Source organism: Felis catus, chromosome B1 (genome assembly GCF_018350175.1).
Source record: "Felis catus isolate Fca126 chromosome B1, F.catus_Fca126_mat1.0, whole genome shotgun sequence".
Classification (NCBI taxonomy): domain Eukaryota; kingdom Metazoa; phylum Chordata; class Mammalia; order Carnivora; family Felidae; genus Felis; species Felis catus.
In genome coordinates, this window is record NC_058371.1 from 86,616,979 (window position 1) to 86,641,222 (window position 24,244).

The following is a 24,244-nucleotide window of genomic DNA, read 5'->3' on the forward strand; positions in this document are numbered from 1 at the left end:
TTATAAGGAAACACAGAAGATATTTATGAATATATTTTAAATTCTGAGGTAGAAAAGCCTTTTTATGCAAGACCTAGAAGTCACAAAAGATTAAAGAAATCTTATCTCATAAAAACTAACACTTTTACATAAAAAAGATACCCACCATAAAGACCTAAATAAAACAGGAAGAAAATTTCTGCAATATATAAATAAGAATTAAAGTCCTGACTATGTAGAAAACTCCTATAAGCCAAGAAGTTGAAAACTAAAATGGGAAAAGATAATCCAAAAACCAAATAATCCAATGAAGAAATGGGCAAAAGACATGTATAGACACTTCTCCAAAGAAGACATCCAGATGACTAACAGACACATGAAAAAATGCTCAACATCACTCATCATCAGGGAAATACAAATCAAAACCACAATGAGATACCACCTCACACCAGTCAGAATGGCTAAAATTAACAACTCAGGCAACAACAGATGTTCGCAAGGATGCAGAGAAAGAGGATCTCTTTAGCACTGTTGGTAGGAATGCAAACTGGTGCAGCCACTCTGGAAAATAGTATGGAGGTTCCTCAAAAAACTAAAAAATAGAACTACCCTACGACCCAGCTATTGCACTACTAGGCATTTATCCATGGGATACAGCTGTGCTGTTTCGAAGAGACACATGCACCCCCATGTTTATAGCAGGACTATCAACAACAGCCAAAGTATGCAAAGAGCCCAAATGTCTATTGATGGATGAATGGATAAAGAAGAGGTGGTGTGTGTGTGTGTGTGTGTGTATATATATATATGTACATATATATGTACATATACATATACACACACACACACACACACACACACACACAATGGAGTATTACTCAGTAATCAAAAAGAATGAAATCTTGCCATTTGCAACTACGTGGATGGAACTAGAGGGTATTATGCTAAGCAAAATTAGAGAAAGACATGTATCATATGACTTCACTCATATGAGGATTTTAAGATATAAAAACAGGGAGGGGGACAAAACATAAGAGACTCTTAAATTTAGAGAACAGAGTGTTACTGGAGGGATTGTGTGGTGGGGGGGCGGCTAAATGGGTAAAGGGCATTAAAGAAGACACTTGTGATGAGCACTGGGTGTTATACATAGGGGATCAATCACTGAAATCACTGTTGCACTATATGCTAACTTGGATGTAAATTAAAAAATAAATTTAAAAAAAGGGAAAAAGATATGAACAGGCAATTCATACAAGAAACCCAAAGGCCACATGAAAACATAGACAGCTGTTCCCCTCTTAAAAATTTAGGAATTATAAAGCAGGTATTTTCCCAAAAATAACAAAAATGTAAAGAATGGATAATTTTCTGTGTTAGCAATAAAATAAAAGATGATCTCACAATACAGTGTTTATGGCAATAAAAACTGACGAACCTCTTAAGAAAGGCAATTTGACACTATTTCAAATTTTCATACTCTTTAACCGAGTAATTTCCACTTCTAACAATCCATGCTAAACAAACATGTGCAAAATGATGTACAAGGATTTACTATAGCACTGTAATAGTGGGGGGAAAAACACACAAAGGTTCCCACATAGCCCTTAAATGACTGATAATTGTAGTAAGTTTATGCCCAGACATGGAGCAACACTATGAAAAATAAAGTCTAAGTTGCAGAATACCAGGGATAATATGACTCATTTGTGAAGCTAATAAAACAAATGAAACCAAACAATCTCAAAGAACTGCTCTGAAACGTGTGTGTAGAGTTTACGTACGCATAAATGTAATTGTGCACAAAGGAAACTGAATGTTTTATACGGATAATCTTTAAAAGAAGATGACCTACAGGTAAGAGAACAGTGAAAGGAAATTTTCGTATTTGTTAGTACATTTCTGAACTGTTTTAACTTTGTATAATTAGAGTTAATTGTATATTATTTGTATAATTTGAAGAGAAAGGCAGGAGGAGTGAACAGAAAGAAGTCAGTGAACAAAAGAAGTCAGAGGACAGTAACTCTCAGATTCAACAGTAAACTGTTCCATAGATTCTTACTGGCATTTTCTAGTTGAAGCAACAAGTAGAGAGAGAGTCAAGTGAAATCTGTACGAGGGTTTCAATGGGTGATTTTAGAAAGTTCTTAAGGGTTCCTAGGCAATAGGAAGTAAAATTTAACAACAAATTAACAAAATGATTCTCCTTAGCAGGAAGAAGGATACAGAAAACAACCAACCATAACTTCAGAAGAAAAAACTCAGGACTGAATAATAACATGGTGACACACTTCTTACACCCCATCTCCTGTAACATTTTTGCCACAAATTAAGTCACAAAATATCTGGATGTACAATTAATTTATATCCTTCTACATGCCTCTTTCATTTTTATTGAAATTCTTCCCCAAATAATTATCTAAGGAATACTATACATCTGACATCATGGTAGAAAAATAGCACTTTAAAAACTGGCCAAATGATAAATCACTAGGCAATTTTACTAGTTTAATTCCAAGCTGGCTTTTAATATTGTTGTTTTTTTGTTTTTTTTGTTTTTTTTTTTTTTTTGAGAGACAGCAAGCAAGCATGCACATGCACTCACAAGTGCACAAGCAGGGAAGGGGCAGAGAGGAAGAGAGAATCTTAAGCAGGCTCCAAGCCCGCACAGAGCCCAATGCAGGGCTCTATCCTATGACCATGAGATCATGACCCAAGCAGAAATCAAGGGATGCTTAACGGACTGAGCCACCTAGGTGCCCCATCCAAGCTGGCTTTTAATGTTCAAGCAATATTTGCCTCTCAGTAGGTTAATTATAAATAACTATTAAAAAGAAGAACTAGATATACTGACAGGCAACACTAATGATACAGTTAGCAATTTATAGTATCATAGTTAGCAATTTACAGTACTGGCTAAACCAGTTATTAAATGTTAAACTCATGAGATTCAACTTCTTAAAAGCTAATGACCAGTTACAAATTAAATTCTTGCTTTTCAAAGTATAAACAGTATTTTTCTTTCGTTGCTTAGAGAAATTCACAAACGTCCACCATCATTTTCTAAGCATGTATAACATCTTCCCACAGGTGCTTAATAAAAAGCTCAAGAAAAATCTAAACTACACAAAAATATAAATATACATACACATATCATAGCAAACAATAAGAAATCTTTGAATATTATACCTGTATCAGCTTCATGTTCTTTATTCTCATCTGTTAGGGGGTTGTCATGAAGCTTCAAATAGATCTCTATAGCAATTCTTGCTGCTTTGAAGTAAAATGGATGCTGTCGAAGTACATCTTCTAGTTTTAATAAGTCCACATATGATCTAAGGGTAATCTTCCTCATACAGTAAGTATGAAAGTCAAACTGGTCATCAGTGATTTCTATAAAATGCTAACAAAATCATCTTTTTTATTATACTGAAGTATAACAATGTTAAAAAAAAGCTATAGAAATCAAACTTTTAGATTTACTGGTTTCCTATGCATGAAAAAATTAATAAATTAAAAAATATTACATATTACAATCATCCAGTATAAATACTTTCCATATCAAATAAGCAAATACAAGTGACCATCCCCTAGCACATTATATGGCAAACACCGGGCAATGAATTATTTAAATGAAAAGGAAGCACAATCATTTGAAACATATATACTTATTCCTTCTTTAACCGTAAATAAAGCTAGCATGACAAATCAAACATTATTAGTATACATAATGATGCAATAGATTTACACACTAAACATTGTTTTTATATTCAGAATGATCTGCAAAGATTATAGTATACAGTATTTGGTAATTTTTCTGAAAATACAAATCTGAGTCCTACGCAATGTTATGTTGGTATGCGAGAGAGAAATCAATTAGGAAGTAAGTCGAGCAACCACAACCTAGCTCATTTCAACTAAGTTCTGGGGTTCTCGACTTGGTAAGAGAAAAAGCATGAAATTATACAAATTATCTTTATCTGTGAAAAACACAAAAAAGGAAAGCCAACCACTAGTGATACAAATGAACCAGAAGTGAAGAGGACTAAGAAAACAATGAATTTATCAAAAAAAAAAATGAGGAATTACATAGGCTACAAAAATACCGTAAAAAGACTTCAAAACTTGTACAAGTATCAAGAGTGTATTGCATCACCAATCAACCCCCAGTTTCTAGGATACCTTAATGAGCTTTGTATTACTGAAGATACAGCAGCAATTTGAAAGAAACATTCAAAAATCAATAAGAACATAACAAGATGCAAACTCTCCAAATTTTTTACATGAATTCTTGCAGGCAGAGTAGACAATGGGGAAGTCTGCTCATAATATAGTCAGCAACATTTTTATTGAAAAACTGTGAACACTGATATTTAGAATTCACAAGCTGTGAATTATAAAGAGGAAGAAAAGAAAAAACAGTTGCCCCAAACCTTTAACATATAACAGAATAAAATAAGAAACTCACATATATAGGGTACTTACTCTTTCAATCTCATGACATTTCTTAAGTGCTTCACCAAATTTATTCATTGCCTTATAAGCCTGGGCACATTCTGTCTGGAACCACATGCACTGCATTTCATTCAAATTCTCTACTGCTGATGTTCCTTCCTATATAAAAATTATATGCATTCAAGACCATGTCTTACCAAATACACTATTTCACCACAGAATTTAAGAAGGAAAGTATGGTCTATTGACTTTAATTCTTTCAAAATCACTTTCTATATTAACCATTTTCAGAATGAGGGAACAGTTATTATAAGAAATTGAAATTATATTTCTAATCACTGGGAAAAAAATGTACCTTTGTAAATAATCAGATCTACATAACTGGGGTTGGAGAGTAACATAAGATACAGAACACTAGTACACAGCAGGTATTCAACTAATATTAGTTCCTTTCACTCCTAAAAAATTTCATCTGAACACATCTCAATGTAAATCAGAGTTTAAAAACACACTGTACAGGGGCGCCTGGGTGGCGCAGTCGGTTAAGCGTCCGACTTCAGCCAGGTCATGATCTCACAGCCCGTGAGTTCGAGCCCCGCGTCAGGCTCTGGGCTGATGGCTCAGAGCCTGGAGCCTGTTTCCGATTCTGTGTCTCCCTCTCTCTCTGCCCCTCCCCCGTTCATGCTCTGTCTCTCTCTGTCCCAAAAATAATATAAACGTTGAAAAAATATAAACGTTGAATAAAAAAAATTAAAAAAAATAAAAAAAAATAAAAACACACTGTACAATAAATAAATAAAAAATAAAAAAGCATTGCACAATCACCTAAAAAGAAAAATGTTTTATACTATTACTGATGTCAGTATTAGTATCAAAGGGAACTTAATTAAAATCCTATTTTGATATTAAAAATATTAGAAAAAAATTTTGAAAAATAAGCAAGGTATACAAGTATAGACTGTTTATTCATAAGAACAGTAGCTGTACAAACCCTTGTAAACTTTGAGCACATTTCTTCAGCCTCTTTTATCAGATTGGCTTTTAGCATGTACTTTGCACACTTCGAATTGATAAATCTGTCTGCTGTGTCTAAGGCCTGGGCTTCATCCATCCACCTTGCAGCTTCTCTAATATTTCCAGCATGCTTATAGGGTAGAAAAGCAAAATAAACCAATCAGTATGCTAATTTTACTAGGCACGTAATTAGTTACCTATTGACAGGTAACTAAAACACAAGTGAAAAAAAAGGTATTCTTCTGACTGATCTTAGAACCTTAACCAATATACATGCATACATTTTGATACTTTTCTGGCTACACAGAATATAGGCTCCCTGCTAGTAAAAACTTGTTTTATTGTTTACTGTTATACCTCATTGCTTACAACAGTGCCTGGCACATAATGAATACTCAACAACAATGGTTAAATTTAAGAATAAATAATAGTCAAAATCTTTAAGTCAGAACAATATAAAGGTCAAAAAAGGCATCATGGTTATCAGAGAAATTCAGTTAACATACAAGAATACTTATTTAAAAAAATTATTCATCAACACTGAAAAGTAAAAGAAAAAAAAAAAAGAAGAAGAAAAAATAGGCAAAGGTGTGGCCAAATTTCTACCCTAAAGGAAACATGGACACATTACTATTACTGGGCATTCCCAGATGCATTCTAATTCACGTAACTAGTCCATTTGTCAAAGACACAAAACTAATGAGGCTAATAACCTGGCTTTGAGAAGTGCTTTTAAAACATCACTTAATTTCATTATTATTTGGTAAATAAATTGTGAGTTTATAACCTCTTCCCTAAGAGATTTTATTACTAATTTGTATTTGTATTAAGAAAGAGAAGAGCCAATTTTATTTTAAGATGATGCTAAAACATAGGACTGGAGATTCTCAAGAAGGACCAAGAAGTTAAGAAGACATGTAAAACTATAAAATTTTCAGTTTCATTTCAGATACTGATCATGATCATACTCAAATGTTAATAGAAACAAACATTTCACAGCAAATTAATAACGTTTGAGTATCTATACTCTTACAACTTAAAACCAACAAAATAATTAGATATGCATATGTGTGAATACATGAAAATATATAATATGAATAACCACATATCTGAATAACCATATGCATGTATGTATATCTGTGTGTATATATAGACATAAATAAAGTAGCATGACCATGACAAATCTAAAAGTAATCAGACTGAGGAATGCACTATATTCATTCCAGGTTTTACAAGCCATCAAATATATCATTTTTGTTATATCTTTTAGAATTTACAAACTATAGAAAAAATTCTAAGACACATTACCTTATAAAAAAGGGGGGGGGAGATTTTTACCTTATAGATTTTAGCTTTCACAAGAAAGAGTTCTATCAATGTAGGTGTACTTTCAATAGCGGTATTTATGTATTCCAAAGCAATCGATGGCTGACCAATTTTGTCATAATGTTGTGCCAAGTAGTACTGGACCCAAAGTAATGTAGTTGGTGGTTCCTCTTTTCCATCATCTTTAAAAAGTGGGGAAATGGGTGGGAGAGGAAATAAACCAAGATTAGTCATTAACGTATAGTAAGCGAGTACCCACCTCCAAATGGCTTTATCTTTGTTAATAAGGAAAAATACCTTGAACCACTTATTTACGTATCTAGCTATAAAACTATCCTTAAATTTTTAAGATCTTTGAAAGGGACCATGCTTTCTATTCTGTATCATTTCAGCCCCTAGCACAATGCCTTGAATTTAGTAAGAATTTTATATCATAAATATGGCAGATAAACAAGACCAAAGATACAAAAAAAATTACCTAAAAAAAGAAACTAAAAGGAGTCAGGGGAGACAATCAGGGCTAGAACCATGAATGTGTATGGACCAGGAAGTTATTTATGAGAGATGGGAAAAAGGTATCAAAAGAAATTTTTCATTAATGTGAGGTTAAAAAAAACGGGCCTGACTGCTTAATATTTCTAGCTAATATACTAAACTCTACATAAGTATACCTATGATGTGGTTGAGTTTTGGTGATTATGATATTTTTAATATATGTTAATATTATGCTGATATGCAACGATGCATAATTTAGGTTGAATAAAAACTATACCCAAAAGATGAGGTAAGAAAAAATGCTTACTCTACATTTTAGTTCGTAATTCGACTTCGATATATTCACAAGAAAATGTGTAAGTTAAATATACAACCCACACATTAAAAAATGCTTTTGTATTTCATACCAATATCTAAAATCTAAGAACTGTTATTTGCTTTCAAAGAAAGCAACAGATTGCTTATTTTTATCCTAGTAAAAGCAGGATGGCTCAGTGGACAAACAATAGGAGTGGAACTCACCAACTCCCGATCTGATAGATCTGCAACTAAAGTGCTGCATATTCTTGGGCATGTCATTGAACCTCTTCCACATTTGTAAAATATGTAGGAAAATGCTGATAATCAAAGGAACATCATGATGATTAACCAATGAAACCATGGTAACGCCTTTTAAAAAGTATTATTAAAATTAATCTGAGACCTAGAAACAATAATCAACCTAATAGCAACAAGCATCCCAGGTCCTATACTGGGCTTTCCCACTGTAAGAACCAGGGTTCCTTTGGAAAAACTATTGATTCCAGGTCTGCTATGGACAGTGTGCCAGATGAACTGGAATATCTTGTCACACCAAACTGCAAAAAAGCTATCAACTACTACCATGGTATGTGAAGGCTGGAACCATTTGAAACTGCAATGACTTAAAACATCAAGTATATTTAAACCCATGAATTCATCATACTTTTAAAATGTGCACTGGCATCTTTGAAGGATGCTACTAAATGAATTCATTATTTTGAAAACTGGGAAACAATAACAAAAAGTAGGAGAGGTAGGGGGGAAAAGCAGAATTCATCTTGATTTTCCTACATAAACTCAAATACTAGATAAACAGATGAAGGGAAATTTCTCTTGTAAGATAATAGAAAATGGATGATAGAATATCACCAGTTTGTAATTCCTGACAATTGCTAACATACAAAATAAACACTAAATGCTTCCTGATGGAAGAACATTCCACCACCCATGAAATAATCTTGTTCACCCTTTAAATTTAAAAGGAAATGGGTGCCTGGGTGGCTCAGTCAGTTAAGTGTCTGGCTTTGGCTCAGGTCATGAGCTCATGGCTTCTGAGTTCAAGCCCCACTTGGGGCTCTCTGCTCTGTCAGCAGAGGGCCTGCTTTGAATCTTCTGTCCCCCTCTCTCTCTGCACCCCCCACCGTTCTCTCACGAGCACGCTCTCTCTCAAATAAACATTAAAAAAAAAAAAAGAAAGAAACTTGGGGCGCCTGTGTGGCTCAGTTGGTTGAACGTCCAGCTCCGGCTCAGGTCACGATCTCATGGTTTGTGAGTTCGAGCCCCATGTTGGGTTCTGTGCTGACAGCTCAGAGCCTGGAGCCTATTTCCGATTCTGTGTCTCCCTCTCTCTCTCAAAAATAAACAAACATTAAAAAAAAAATTTTTTTTTAACTTAAATGAAAGGAAACAAAAAACAACGAACCAAAAAATAAATAAATAAAAGAAAGAAAAACATGACACACACACACCCCCCAAAAACCTAAATCTCGTTAAGCCTGTTAGAAGCTTTTGCAATGATGGAAATGTTCTGTATTTTCCCTGGGCAATATGGTAGTAGGCACTGGTTTTACATGGTCCTGAGCAGCACCTGAAATGTGGCTACTGCAACTCAGGAACTGAATTTTTAATTTTACTGAATTAAAAAAATTTTAATAGTCAAGAACTATCATACTAGACAGTACAGCTCTACATCCAACTACCAATTTACAACAAATTCAGAGGACAGAGGAATAACATGTTAAGTAACACCATGGGAGTTCAGTCAGCAAAATATGGACTGTAGAAAAACTTGAGAAAATATCAAACTTGAAGTAGAGATTTCATATGGATCCTCATTCAAACAAACTCCAAAACCAAAAAGGAAAAAAAAAAATTTCTAAGATAACTAGAAAAGTAAGCATGGACTTTTTTGGTATTAAAAAAGTATTAATGTTCAAGTGTAGTGACGATATTATGGTTATGATCATTAGAGTGCTGAAATATTCATCCATAAAATGATGTGATGTTCGGGATTTGCTTCAGAATAATACGGGAATACAGAGAGGGAAGTAGGTTAAGAATATAGATGAAATATGTTTTCCCAGGAGTTAAAAGTTATTGAAACAGGATGGCTAATAAATGATGGAGGATCATTATATGACCAGGGCTAGTTGTGTAGAAGTTTGAAATTTTACATTTTTTTCAGTAAGATAATTAACCAAATATTTTCACATAATGTGCAAATTAATGCATCTCTATCTTAAAAAGGAAAAAGTTTAAAATATTAAGCTTACTGTCTAAATTATGAATACTGACCTTCTGATTAAGAATTTCACAATACCTTAAAATTTTTAAGATGTTTGTAAAATATAAAAGCTGAGCACTTACCATTAGGGTTAAATAACCGGCAGCTTTTTAAAGAGGTTTCATAACCTACTACTAATTCTTCTATGATCGCCACCTAGAGTACAAACACACAAGCACACTTTAATAAAATACCTAAGTGCAGTTACTATTCTTGTACAAAACACGTTATTTACTATTAAAGGGCTAAATCAACATTCCAAATTATGCACACACACTTATGTACACACCCTTTTACAAATCTCTTAACTTTTGGATAAAAATTTAAAAGCAAGTAAACTGTACATTTTTGAATGTGTTATTTTTTTGAAGGTATTAAGATGTAACTTTCTAAAAACTTAATGCTTTCCCTGCTAGAAAATAATGCATCAAGCTGAGTTAGAAATCAAGAAAAGGTTGGACAAAAAGAGGTAATATTGTAGATGACTTATCTTGGTTCATTTTTATCTCAATTCACATAAATAACACTCAAAATTAACATTTGCCCTTCAGGAATCAAGAATTAAAAACTACATGAAAAGAGAAATTCCAAAAGTTTATGATAGCATCAACTCTCAATTTTATAGTCTAAGGGAAAGTATCAATAAAAGTGAAACATGTAACAATAGGTGAGATTCTGAAATCCAGGAGAATGAGTGGCTGTCCAGGTCTGGTTTCTCCTGAGTCATGACTATACCACTTGCTCCTGGCTTTGTAACAGATCTGTGAATACTTTTCATTTATTCATTCCCTCCTTCGCTTAATCCATCTATAATGGATTTCTGTTACTACAGAAGCTGTCCTAAGTGACCTCAATTTAACCGACTCAACAGATTAACACCAGCTCTCTCCATTACCTCAGAAAATTTTGAGGACTGAATGGTCACAGCTAGGTTATTCTGGCGTGCCTATGTTCTTCTGCTCCCACAAGGTGAGCTATATGCTAAGAGTTCTGTTCTCCCAAACCTGTTTGAATCAGTTTCATTTATTATCATTACAGAATTTAATTCAATATTATGTAAATTTAAGAAACAAGAACAAAAGAAAAAACTGTTTCAAGCTGAATGGAAAGATTCAAGGATAAATTAGATACTTTTAACCAATTTAAAAGGTTTAAATGACACAACCATAATGGGGAAAATCATCAAAATATATAGGCTTCTACAATTAAGACTGCTTCACAAGCATCAAGTTTTCACTCTAATGAAACTGAAGACAACAGACCACATGTTATTAATGTGATTTATGCCATTTTTTTTAAAAAGTGAAAGTCATCAAAAAAGCCCATACCTTGGGCCTCTCAATAAAAGACTGGAAAATACGGACACCTTCCATGCTTTAAGATTAAAGTGTTTAAAAAAAAAAAAAAAATTTAAAGTGTTTAGCATGTTTAATTTGTCCCATCTTTCTGATTCTTCAACTGTAACTGATTTCTTTTTATCCAACCAACATGTCTTGATGCCACTGTACTTGCAAGCAATATAATCTAAATGAAGATTAAAACATCCTCTTAACAAGCAATTTGAATATTATTATACATAGCTAAAAAAGTAAGTTAACGTACTGGGACAGCAAACTCTCCTGACAGATTTTTCTACCAAATAAAAAAGGAGAAAGACTACGAAGCTAAACCCTAGTTTAAAAAACCATTTCTGACTTTTACTGTTAAGAGGGATTACAGAAAATACTGAAGAAATCACTACCTTACCAACTTTTCATACTTATGCTGACTCAAAGTATATAGCAGAAATAAAAGTCAAAATAAACAAACAGTAAATCACTTGACTAAGGATGAAAAGTAAGAGGCACAGCAGCATTTAAACTGGATAGCAAAACAGACACCAGATTAACAAAATGTGGACTATTGTCCACAGATAATCAAGAATCAACTATTCCAAATACTGAGCAAAGAAATGATAGTGAAAAGAAAATGGTATTTTGCTTTACCTTCTCTTTATCTTTGTATAATGACCTCAAAGTATTGAAGACTGGTGGACAACCCTTGCTGAAATTCATCCTTAGAAATTTATCCAAACATTCTTTAAACTTCTCACCTTGAAAGAAAAAAATTCTGTTGACTTGCATTTACCCAGACAACTCTAAAATGCATACTTTAATTTTAATATGCATACTCATGTATCTAAAACCAAAGAAATTGTAATTCCTAACATCGTTTTCATTCCTTTGCAATTATTCTCACCAGATAAAAAGTTTAATGGCAGTCTTCTTGGCACCAGTCCCCTGGGGTATTTAGTCCAGGCCTCCTCATAAATTTTTAGTCGTTCTAACATATTAGCTGCAAATTAAAAAAAAATTATTTTTATAGAAGATTTTAACTGGTTATATTTTTTCTAGTAAATTATAAATTTCTCAAAGTATAAATTCTTACTGAGCAGAAAATTTGAAGGTGAAAAGAAAATTATTTATAATCTAACCACCTAAATATACCGAAAATAATTTTAGAATATTTCTACTATTTTCATATTTCAAATCCCTATAATCATCTAAAATATAGTTTTCTTTATCCTGTTCTGCTTTAGGTACCTTTCAAAATCTGAGGACTTCTTTACTTTAGTTCTGAGAAAGGCTTGATTATTGTGTTTCCATGGTTTCTCCACTATTCTCTTCAGGTTCTCCTTTACTTTGGAACTTTGGGATCTATCCCCTAATCTTCCATTTCTCCATATTTCTTTTTTTTGTTTTTAAGGTTTTTCTTTCTTTTTTTTAAGTAGGCTCCATGCCCAAAGCGGGGCTTGAACTCACAACCCTGAGATGAAGAGTCAGATGCTCCACCGACAGTCAGCCAGGAGCCCCTCTATATTTCTTTCATTCTGAGAGCTCTCCTCTGTTCAAATCTTCCAGTTCACTAATTTCTCCTCAGCTGTGGCCTCTCTTCCATTCAATCTACTAAGATTTTTTATGTCAATTCCCTCTTTTCATCTTAGATTCTTCCATTACTACCTTTTGCTGGCACGAATGATAACCATTCCTGTGATGGTTTTCCAGAGTAGTACAATATTCTTTGTTATAAGGTTCCTTGCATATATCAATGTATCAGTAATGACTCACTACCAGTCTTAAGGGAAACGGCCTCAAATCAGATTATCTTGGCTAAAGACCCCATTTGTAGAGGACATGTTTCTAGGCTTATCGTCACAAGTGGGTCCCATTCGAGAGAGGCTGATGGGAGTGTTGTGGGGAGAGTCTCTGGATCCCAGTTCATTTTTAATGATGGAAATTTAGTCCCTCTTCCCACACAGGAAACAGTGCTGCTCTTGCAGCATGGCTACATTCATGTGCCCTTGGGAGGCCATGGTGCTGTGACCACAGAAGTTATGCATGCTTCTTCCCTTTAGGGTGACATCTCTAAGTAAGGAGATGTTTCTGTCAGTAGAAATTTCCCTTTCAATTTCTTGATGCTGCCATGCCATTTATGAATTTTTAAGTTGTTTCTGAATTTTTCTCGACTACTTCTATAAATCTGTAGAAGAGAGGTTTCAGAAAATGCTCAGTCTGCCATATTAAGTCAAAGTCTGCAACTGTAATTTTGTATTTAAATTCTGAATCAATTCATAACCACTATTTTTCTAGTTATGCTTTTCAATGAGTTAATATTTATCAACAAAGGAAGCAATTAAAACAAAAAGGAAGTTTTAGGGGCGCCTGAGTGGCTTAGTCGGTTGAGTGACTTTGGCTCAGGTCATGATCTCACGCTTCATGGGTTCCAGTCCCATGTTGAGCTTTGTGCTGACAGTGTGGAGGCTGCTTCGGATTCTCTGTCTCCCTCTCTCTCTCTGCTCTTTCCCTGCTTGTGCTCTCTCTCCCTCAAAAATAAATAAACGTCACAAAAAAAATTTTTTTTAAAGAAAAATAAAAGGAAGTTTTTTGAACAATAGTACCTGGTTTGAGTGCCTTTTCCAGGCCCTTGTAATAGGCCCAGTTTTCAGGATTTCTCTCCTGTAATCCTCTATAAACATCGGCTGCATCTTCCAAACGACCTAACTGCAACAGAAGTTCCCCTGATGAAAAACAAATTAAATTAACTAAATGTCTTCGGATTACAACTTTAATCTTCCCTTAAACTTTCTCTTAAAACCTCCTCAATGTTGGGAAATGGATTTGGTGTCCTAAGTTTCCAATTTCCTTCAACAAGACTACCATGTTATTTTGTCTCTTTTTCTGAAGTTCATATTTAGAAATGCCATCCTGTCCACATCCTCAATTTATTCAGGTATTCGTCTAACTCCAAGCTACTTCCCCAAATTCACTGAACACAATCACCAAGACACCATCTACTACTTAATTATTCCTGACATTATACAGACAATTTCAACATCTGAACTCATTAGTTCAATCCAAAACTCTAACCTTATGCCCCCTAATCAATTATAAAAGGATTCTGCTCTATCAGCCCAGTCATGGCCACATTCAAAACCCGGTTTTTTTTTCATCTCCTCCAACTACCAGACAGGGTACCTCTCCTGCTCTAAGCTGAACGGTCTTGTCGGGTTTAGTCTTGCCTCACTAATCCTAGCCTTCAATCTTAAAGAAAAGCCATTCCTTTTTCTTTAGACCTTTCAATGACTCATAGACTCATTGCTTGTTTTCTCTGGGCTGCATAGCAATCTCATCCCTAAATGACACTAGCAGCCCCAAGTATCAAAATCAGTCTCAAAACTAAGGCTCCCTTATTTACCAATTAAGTCCTGGATCATCCCAAATGTTTGTTTGCTGCACACCTTCTCACAAAACGAAACAGGTCATTAGATGAAGGGACACAGCACTGGTTTCACTAGAAATCTATGAACCCTGAAATTCTTATCATTAATGGGCTTCCATCCACCAAAGGTTATTATTTTCAAATCACAACTTCACCCTTCTCTGCTCTCATCAGACAATAAAAATGAACACTTACTCAGTGTTCACTGTGTGCCAGTGACTTAAATGTTTCACGGAATTGGATAATTCAATTCTCAAAACTCTATGAAATAGGTTAGTATTATTTTCACTATTTTAAAGCAGAAAGAAGTAAATTTGTTTATGGTCTTTCAGATAGTTAATTGTTGGAATCAGGATTTGAATCCAAGTAATTTGGCTAAAAGAGCCCATATTCTTTACATCTGTATCAGTGGCTCTCAGCCAAGGGCACTTTTGCCACCCAGAAGACATTTGGTAATATCTGCAGATATTTTTTGGTTACCACAATAAGTGGTGCTACTGGTATTCTGGTAAGTAGAAGCTAGGGATGCTGCTAAACTTTCTGCAACATACAGGATGTCGGTCTCGCTATAGTGCCAAGGTTGACAACTGCTCTACACTAACCAAAAACCTACTTCACTAAGAACAACAACAACAAAAAAAAATCCTGCAACTTTTCTTCCCTACACAATACCCATCCAACATTTCCTTTCCTTAATTTTCTCCCACTTTTTCTTTGCACAGGAACTGGTGGTGTAAGAATTAACAAGGAGACTTTCTGCATAACTATGCCCACTCATCCAATGCAGGAAGTTCCCAAATTATCCAGACCACTAACACAATGTTTTTGTTACTGGAATTTCCAAAAATTAATGTTCTACTCTCGGTTCCTTTCTATTCTCTTTATATACCCTGTCCCCAACATTTGACTCACTGTAAGTATTCAATACGTACTTTCCTGGAATGAAATAATGGCTGTTTCCTATTTCACTTAGGAAAATGGAAACAATTAGAGGAGAACTCCCAAATGTCCACTATATCTGTATACCTACTTCCCTATATACTCTGTCTTTTCTTGTTACTGTGAACTATTCATGTTGTTATCTAAAGCTAATCCTTCAGTTTACCCACTAGATCGCTCCTCTCTGCTGTATCAAATATTCCGCCTCTACTGGATTATTCTCCAGTGAGCACAAGCACATGCTATAAAAACAAACAAACAAACAAAAACTTCCTTTGATCCTGTATTCCATTTCATCTAGCACCACCCCACTTTTGTTTCCCTAGAAAACAAAACTCCTTTTATGAGTCATCAATGCATGCTATCTTTAATTTCTTGACTTCCAATGTCATTTAATTCTACTTGATTTGTGTGGGGTTTTACCACTCTCCTTCCAAATGTTCAGAGAGTGCTTTTGTTAAGATCACCAACGACTTCCAAATTCCTAAAATCCATTGATCAATTCCGAGTCCTCATCTAACTTGATCTGTCAGTCATTCTTTCCCACTACTACAGTTATCAAAAGGATCAAAATTAAATAATGTACTTAAGAGTATTTTGAAAACTATCCTGTATTTCAATGATGAAACAAAGGGCCAAGCCTTGCACTTACTTGGTCATATAGCTAGTTAGAAGCCAACGAAGGAACCCAAACTAGTTTTTTCCAATCTTGTGATCTTTCCAGAAATCAGAAATCCCCTCTTTTTATAACTAATAGATGGCTAAGGGATGATCAACTCAAATGAAAGATGGCTGTCCTGGATCTGTAGTTCACAAATGAGCTCCAGCAACCTTAGACTTCCATTTTTTCTTGCCAATAGCATTATCCTCTGTTGAAAGTTCATCTGGCAAATAATGGTTATATCTACTATACACAAAAGTATCACTTTTTTAGTGTTCAACTTCAAAAGGAGCCAAAGGAATGTGAAAACAGCACACATCAAGGGCAAAGTGACATTTCAGATGGTAATTCTTAGAAAAGTACTTCTATTTTCAGTTACTTGTTATTCTTTCATTTTCCATAATCTTCCTCAACTTTTAAAACTCTGAGACTCCTTTTGCTCAGTCCTCTAATAAAAGGCAGCGTTGGAGATCTTTACTTGGGGATGCCCCCTCCAATCACAATCCACACACATAAAGTTAAACCTCTGGTTTCAATTCATACTCTATGTCCAGAAAGACATTCAAATAAACCATGAAGACTCCGTGACTGCCCCATATGTACTTTAGTAAAGACTGACTTGCCAATAAATATTACAGTCAATAACACATTCAGTTTTGCTAATAAGCTGTTCCTAAGAAACTTATTCCTCTGTCTTACAAAATTAAGCAATTACCTGTGTTTTGAGCAAGACCTATTAATATTTTCAAGTAAAAAACATTTTATTTAAAGAAAAATATTGAGCCATTTCATGTAATCATTGTTTTTCACAATTATTTTTTCCAATATCAATAATACCTACTGTTTAAATGTGTATTTTCCCACATTACAAATTACTCAAAGTTCTGAGTAAGACATAGATTTTCCATCAAAAAGTTGAATTATATGCAATTATCAGCAGCAACTAGATTTTTAGCCTTGCTCTTTGTTGTAATTAAATACTAGAATAAGTGTATTCTTTAAAAAAAAAAAAAATACCTTTGGTTTCTTCTACAGCAAGTTTATCACAAATCTGCTTTTCATAGGTACAAAGATGTTCCAGGGCTTCTCTATATAGACCTGCTTCCCGAAGAACTTGGTTCTGATATAAAAGGAGTTCACTATATTCATAATCCACTTTATCAGGGGATGTCTATATATGGATATAAGCAATACTAACAGTAAGAATTTTGTTTGCATATTAGAAAATAGTTTATACACTCAAAATACATATAAGAAGTCAAAGGATAATATCTGATTGCTAAAATTCATTTTTTAAAAATCACTAAGTATCTGTCTAGAGAGCAACTAAGTAAATAATGAAATATTAACTTACAACCCACTGAATAAAGAATCCCTAAGTCCTTAGGTATAATAAAAAACAAAAACAAAAACAGGGGAGACAGGAAGGCTCTTACTTAACAGTACAATGTCAAATATTTAATACATCTAGAAAAAATAAGAGAATCACCACTTTGCAACTATCATAAAACAGTTGATTCAGGCAAGAATCAATGAATGTTATAACTACTGGTGAAAGTTTGATGAGGAACAGGCTATTTATAAAATCTCAAACTGTTTACTAAATACAAAGAGGAAAAAAAATAATTTTTTATAGGTGGCAGACACCATCTTAACGAAGTAATTAAATGGAACAACAGGGGCGCCTGGGTGGCTCTGGCGGTTAGGCATCCGACTTTGGCTCAGGTCATGATCTCGTGGTTTGTGGGTTCAAGCCCCGTGTTGAGCTCTGTGCTGACAGCTTAGAACGTGGAGCCTGCTTTGGATTCTGTGTCTCCCTCTCTGCCCCTCTGCCCCCACTCACATTCTGTCTCTCTCTCTTTCAAAAATAAATAAACATTTAAAAAAATAAACATTAAAAAAAATAATAATAAATAAATGGAACAAATAGACATTATGCGCCTCTCAATGTGATGAACTGAGAAGGGCTAAACATCACTTCTGTGGTTTCCTGCCAAAAATGCTTAAATATAAACTATAATGAGGAAACATCAAACAAATCCAAGTTGACAGACATTCTACAAAAGCACCTGCTCTACTTCTTCAAAAATATCAAGGTCATGAAATACAAAGAAAGTCTTCAAAACTTCCAGATTAAATCAGACTAAAGAGAAATGACAACTAAGTGATTCGAGTAACGGGGAGAGAAAATCTTAGGATCTAAAAAGGACAATTAATATATTTTGAATATGGGCTGTGGATTAGATAATAATAGTCTATGTTAAATTTCCTAATTTTTTGGAAATCTATATAGTAGTATGTATACAGTTGGTAACTACAGACTTATTCTTAGGAAATATCACAGTGACGCATTTATGAGTAAAGATCATGGTGTCTGCATTACTCTCAAATGTTTCAGGAAAAAAATTTAAATAGTTAAGTAAATATGGAGATTGTAAACGTGTCAAATATTAACAATCAGATAATGTGAGTGAACTCCCATATGGAGTTCTTTGTACTATTGTTGTAACTTTGAAACTATTTCAAAATAAAAAGTCAGCAAGTCTACGTACACTTCTTTTTATAATTAGAATCAGACCCAGTTTACTAGGTCTGGCTTCTGGTTGTTACCTGTTGAGTTTTCCTAAATTCTTCTAAAATCTTTGCTGCCATTTCATAATCTTCTAATAAATGGTAAGCAATAGCATAACCAATCCATGATGCTCTCTGTGCAGGACGCAGCTGAAGTAACTGATATCTCGTTTCCTTTAAGGGGGAAAAAAAAACACCACTTTTTCTTAAGTTTACACTGAAAACGAATTCTTCTTAAAAGGTCATATTAATTTACCCGACAATGCAGAGCGATTTGCAACACAATACTGGAAATAATCATGGAAAATAGCTTTAGACATTCATATTGTGTAGCTTTATAGCTGTAAAAAAATAATTTGGTAAGCGGTACAATGAAGCCTCCAAGACAATCTTGTAACTTTTAAAAGTCAAGACCAGATATGTTTTATTATTTCCTGAATTACTTTAAAAGAAAGGGACAGAATGGAAAAGCTAGTACAAAAGAAAAACTTTTTAAAAACTACAGGCCCCACCTACTGAGATCCACAGAAAACAACTGAGCAGGTACTACAAAGACTAAACAGATCTGAATTAATAGACTGATTTAAGGGTTAAAATATAGGTACAAAGACAGAATACTCCTCTCAATGGAGGTAGAAGAAACAAATAAATACACTTTCCAGACAAATGTGAGAACTAAAGGTTGTAGTTACATGTTAATAGGAGACAAAGGCATTGCCTACTTGAGGAACATCAATGTTAATTTTCACTGAATTAACTCCATTCTACACAGTAATCCAACTCTGCCTCAGAGTAAAATAATTTATTGTAAAAATCTGATTAGTCCAATCAGAACATATACACAATCACTACTGGGAGGAGATGGGTACGACTCAATTAAATTGTTTAAGAACAGAAAATTTTGTTTTCAGGGAAGTACTCAAAAGTTTTAAATATTTTTAACACCACTTTCCCTTTAAAAGAAAAAAAAATTCCTACTTTACTTACCCTGTAACCCTCAAGATCTCTCATTTGAATCTGTAGTAAAGAAAGGTCCCTTAAGATTTGAAGATTGTCTTTATCCCATTTTAATGCATTTCTGTAACACTTAATAGCTTCATCATATTTCTTGTCTGACCTCTGGAGAAGGCCATATACATGCCAACCTAAAGGATTTAGTTAAGGATACATCCCACAAGTCAAGAAGTAATATTACTCCAATAATATTCCTCAAGAAACTCAGAAAACTATGGCTATTTATAAAATTACAAGCTTTAAAAACAGGAGAGAATATAAAGATAGTAGTTTAATAGAATGGAAAACAACATAGCTTTTTGAGCCAGAGAAAACATTGGCTGTGATCTTGAACAAGTTATTTAGTCTCGTTATGTTTCTTCAATTATAAAATGTAAATAGAAAGTCTATACAGCATAGTTTTGCAACTAAATGGAAAAGACTGGTACAAAATAAACGCTCAATATACGCTAGGGATTATCTTTATTTTTAAAAGAAAAAAGAGGAAATGGGTATACACATAATTATTTTACATCATGTATATTTTCTTTAGCTAACAAGATCCTTAGTATAGAATGCTTAGTGAAGTACAAAGTTCCTAAAGGTCAACACATAGAAGATAAAAGCCACATATAAGTTAAAATTCATTTAGCAAGTAATTATTAAAATATCTTAATAAGTAGGGTGTGGGTGACCAAAATAGACTGTCCCCTGCATTCAAAACATGTAAAGTCTAGGGGCGCCTGGGTGATTCAGTCAGTTAAGCATCTGACTCTTGATTTCGGCTCGGGTCACTATCTCACAGTTTGTGGGTTTGAGCCCTGCATCAGCCTCTGTGCGCAAACAGTGCAGAATCTGCTTCAGAGCTTCCATCCACCTCGCTCTCTGCCCCTTCCCCATTTGCTCTCACTTGCTCTCTCTCAAAATAAATAAACATTAAAAAAAAAAAAAAGAATAAATTTTAAAAATTTAAAGTCTAATAAGGGCACAGATAAGTAAACGGAGTTACAATAGGTTGTAAAAAAAATGCCATAAAAGGGGGAAAATACATAAATAATTCCATTCCCCTCATACAGGTCTTTTTCACTTTAGATTTTGATTACTGCAGTCACCCATCCTACCTTCAGTCTCTCTGTTTTTATTCTCTATCAGAGTAACCTTTCTAAAAGCCATATAATCCAAAGAGAAGAATTCACTTCCCTTTCCAGAAACTTGCAATGTTTCCTTCCCAAGTGAAATTCAAATTTTTCAATTGAACAACTTTAATGCCAGGGATCCTCAACAGAGTCAGTAAAATACATAATGTCTAGGATGGCACAAGTAACTGAAAATACATATTTAATATCATAAATTTTATTTGCAAAATCCTTGCTTTCATAATATAAATGACAAAGTAAAGCTTAACACAATCTTCTCAGTTGGTAGGAACATGTTTTTAAAAGCCTAAGACACACCCCTTCATAATCTGGCCCCTATTACCTATTATTTCAGGACTTGATCTCCTCTCTTAAGCATTACAGCAATCTCTTAACTGCCTCTAAACCTCACCCCCTAAAAATTTATACCTAAGGAGTTTAACGTTATTAAAAATTTAAAGAAACGTATGGCTGTCAAGAGGAACACAAATAAGGGGCACCTGGGTGGCTCAGTTGGTTAAGTGTCCAACTCCTGATACTGGCTCAGGTAGTGATCTCATGGTAGGTAGTGAGATCAAGGCCTAGGTCGATGGAGCCTGCTTGGGATTCTCTCTCTCTCCCTTGCTCTCTGCCCCTCCTTTGCTTGCTTTCTCTCAAAATAAATAAACTTAAAAAAAAAAAAAAAAGAGGAACACAAATAAATCATAAGTAAATACATACAGAACACTATGTAATCATTAAAAATGATGAAAAGAGATCTATGACAGTTATTAACTAATCCTTTGATTACCCTTTGAGTTTCTGCTTACTCCTGCTTTACTCGATTACTGATAATTTTTGAACAAGCTGTAACGCTTTATGTAATACTCGAACATGTTTCTGTATATGCTGCTAATAAGTTCCTTTCTTCACTGGACTATAAATTCCTTGAGCAAAACCTCTATCTTTTCTTCATCTGTAGTATGCCAGAGGCCTAGTAACACTTGAGATTTTGTTAAGTGTCTCAGCACTTAAAATTATGTCAGCTTATAAAGAGATAAAGAAATATCTATTAAAAAACTATTTTAAAAAAGAGCAACCCACAGTTTTTTCTCTATCTTCTCTCAGACATTTGTACTTGCTCCTAACTTCACACTTCTCTTAAATCTATCTGGTATAGTATCTTAGCATTATCAGGGACTATGTTAAACATAGAATATATCTCATCATGAAATCTTTACAACACCACAATGAGGTAGGTATGGTTATCCTCATTTTACACAAGAGAAAACTAAGCCCTAAGATCACAGAAAGAAACTGAGGTGAAATTCAAATCCAAGAGAAGCATACTCCAAAGCCTGTGCTATTAATCAGTATACTACAGTGCCTCTATTTTCTCTTAATTTATAATGATGATGAAATCTGCAGGGTACTTCTTTATTTGTAGGTATGGGAAGAGCTTTCATAAAAACAGCCTCCCCTTATCTGTGGGGGATATGTTTTAAGAACCCCAGTAAATGCCTAAAACAACAGATAGTACTAAAACCTATCTATACTATGTTTTTGCCTATACACAAATACTTACAATAAAGCTTAATTTACAAATCAGGCATGGTAAGAGATTAACAACAGTAACTAATAACAAAATAGAACAGAGCTAAAACAATATATCATAATAAAAGTTATGTGAGTGTGGTCTCTCTTGCAAATATTTTACTGTACCATACTTACCCTTTTTCTTGTGATGTAAGATGGTAAAATGCCTACATGAGATGAAGTGAGGTGAATGACGCAGGCATTGTGATGCCACTACTGACCTGATAGTGCATCAGAACGATAGTGTGCTTCCAGACCACAGCTGACCTCGGGTAACTGAAACTGCAGAAAGGAAAAATGACCATGGCGGGGGGGGGAGCACTATAGTATTTTAAAAGGCAAGTCCAATCTACCTGAACAGAACTAATGTTAGAAAAAAGGTCGGTACATAAAAATGTTCCATGAAGACAACTGTGGTTATTCAATGTGAAAAAGAAATCATCTCCTCCATAGTTACACAGTGAGAGGAATCTAAAATTTCTGATTCCCAAATTGCTATCTTAACTCATGATACCCCAATCCAATTCTTAAACTTATCTCAAAAAGGATACACACATGACTCCTCAAGTCATTTCTCAAACCTCTACGAACCAATTCATAAGCTTCTTCTTTTTTGCCCAAACAGTTCAATGTTAATCCTTTCATAGCTAGGGTTTCTATTGAAGGAAGGAAGGAAGGAGAAAAGAAAGAATAATTAAACACGAAGAATAATTAACAAAAAAAGTAATCATAATCTCAAAAACAAATGTTACATTACCCTGAGAATTTAAACCTTCAAGGAGATTGTTTACAAACTTTCCAGATTTGTACATAATTAAAATATTTAAAAAATTGGCAAACCAAGTAAACACATTTCTATTGTCGAGGCATCCCTAGAATTTTTTTTTAGACTAAAGGATACACAAATGCAGGAACATGTGGAAATTCGTATGCTAACAAGATACCATGACTCTACTGTTCTTCAAGGGAATTCCATGGGGTCACCTCACATAATCATTCAAGCACAGAAAACTTTACCTTAAAACAGACTTTATTTCTGTGAACCCAAGTTACATTAAGATTAAATTCACTGTCCAATGATTAAAACATACACACAAACTGTCTACATTTCTCATTTTCATAATTTTTAATTGACTCTGGAACACATAAGAAAAATGTCAGACATCTGTCACTCACTATCAAAAAGATTAACAGAGAGTTGAGGGAAATAACTAAGTTTTCAGAAAAAGAAAAGAAAAAAAGATACCTAATTTTATAATGTCTGTGTCATGAAGCATACAGGAATAAAAAATATTCGTTATAATTTACCAAACATTTAGGACTGAAATTTGTAACTTACAAAAAATTAATTAGAAATAAAATGTAAAAATTAAAAGTATTACCCCAAGAAAAAGTCAACATTTATAGAAAAATAAAGATAAAAAAATAGAAGGGGGGGGAAACTATGTACAAATCATTATAAATCATGTATAACTTTCAAGGAAAAGGAAGCAAACAAAATATATTTGGCAAGTAGCCAATTAACAAGGTACTGCATAAGAAATTCTTTGTTGTCAAATATGTAAAGTCTGTTCATACAAGTTTACCAAACATCTTAAAGTGCCTTAATTAATGAAACTCTGGGCTGCCATTAAGTCTTAGACAAACCATCATTTTATGTACTGTTAAAACACTTTCAATTAAATTATGACACCTTATATGCTATCTGATTTCAGATTCATTAACATACAAGGGAAGACTGCATTTTAGAAACAATAA

General features: G+C 34.0%; 1 protein-coding gene across 4 annotated transcripts in view; it reads right to left on the reverse strand.

The window, feature by feature from the left end:
* Positions 1–24,244, reverse strand: part of NAA15 (N-alpha-acetyltransferase 15, NatA auxiliary subunit) — an 83,199-nt gene that overhangs the window by 23,372 nt on the left and 35,583 nt on the right. For 3 of the 4 annotated variants that reach the window (XM_023252791.2, XM_003984993.6, XM_019828951.3), the window contains exons 3-14: positions 23,038–23,142; positions 19,770–19,927; positions 18,822–18,956; positions 17,229–17,382; positions 13,791–13,910; positions 12,092–12,187; positions 11,839–11,945; positions 9,937–10,009; positions 6,787–6,956; positions 5,426–5,578; positions 4,465–4,593; positions 3,169–3,382 (exon numbers count right to left, since the gene is read on the reverse strand). In XM_023252791.2, the coding sequence (XP_023108559.1) occupies positions 3,169–3,382; positions 4,465–4,593; positions 5,426–5,578; positions 6,787–6,956; positions 9,937–10,009; positions 11,839–11,945; positions 12,092–12,187; positions 13,791–13,910; positions 17,229–17,382; positions 18,822–18,956; positions 19,770–19,927; positions 23,038–23,142 (1,614 nt within the window). Of the gene's footprint in view, positions 1–3,168; positions 3,383–4,464; positions 4,594–5,425; positions 5,579–6,786; positions 6,957–7,791; positions 7,887–9,936; positions 10,010–11,838; positions 11,946–12,091; positions 12,188–13,790; positions 13,911–17,228; positions 17,383–18,821; positions 18,957–19,769; positions 19,928–23,037; positions 23,143–24,244 lie in introns of those variants that run through there. The other variant, XR_002156031.3, reaches the window with a different exon arrangement.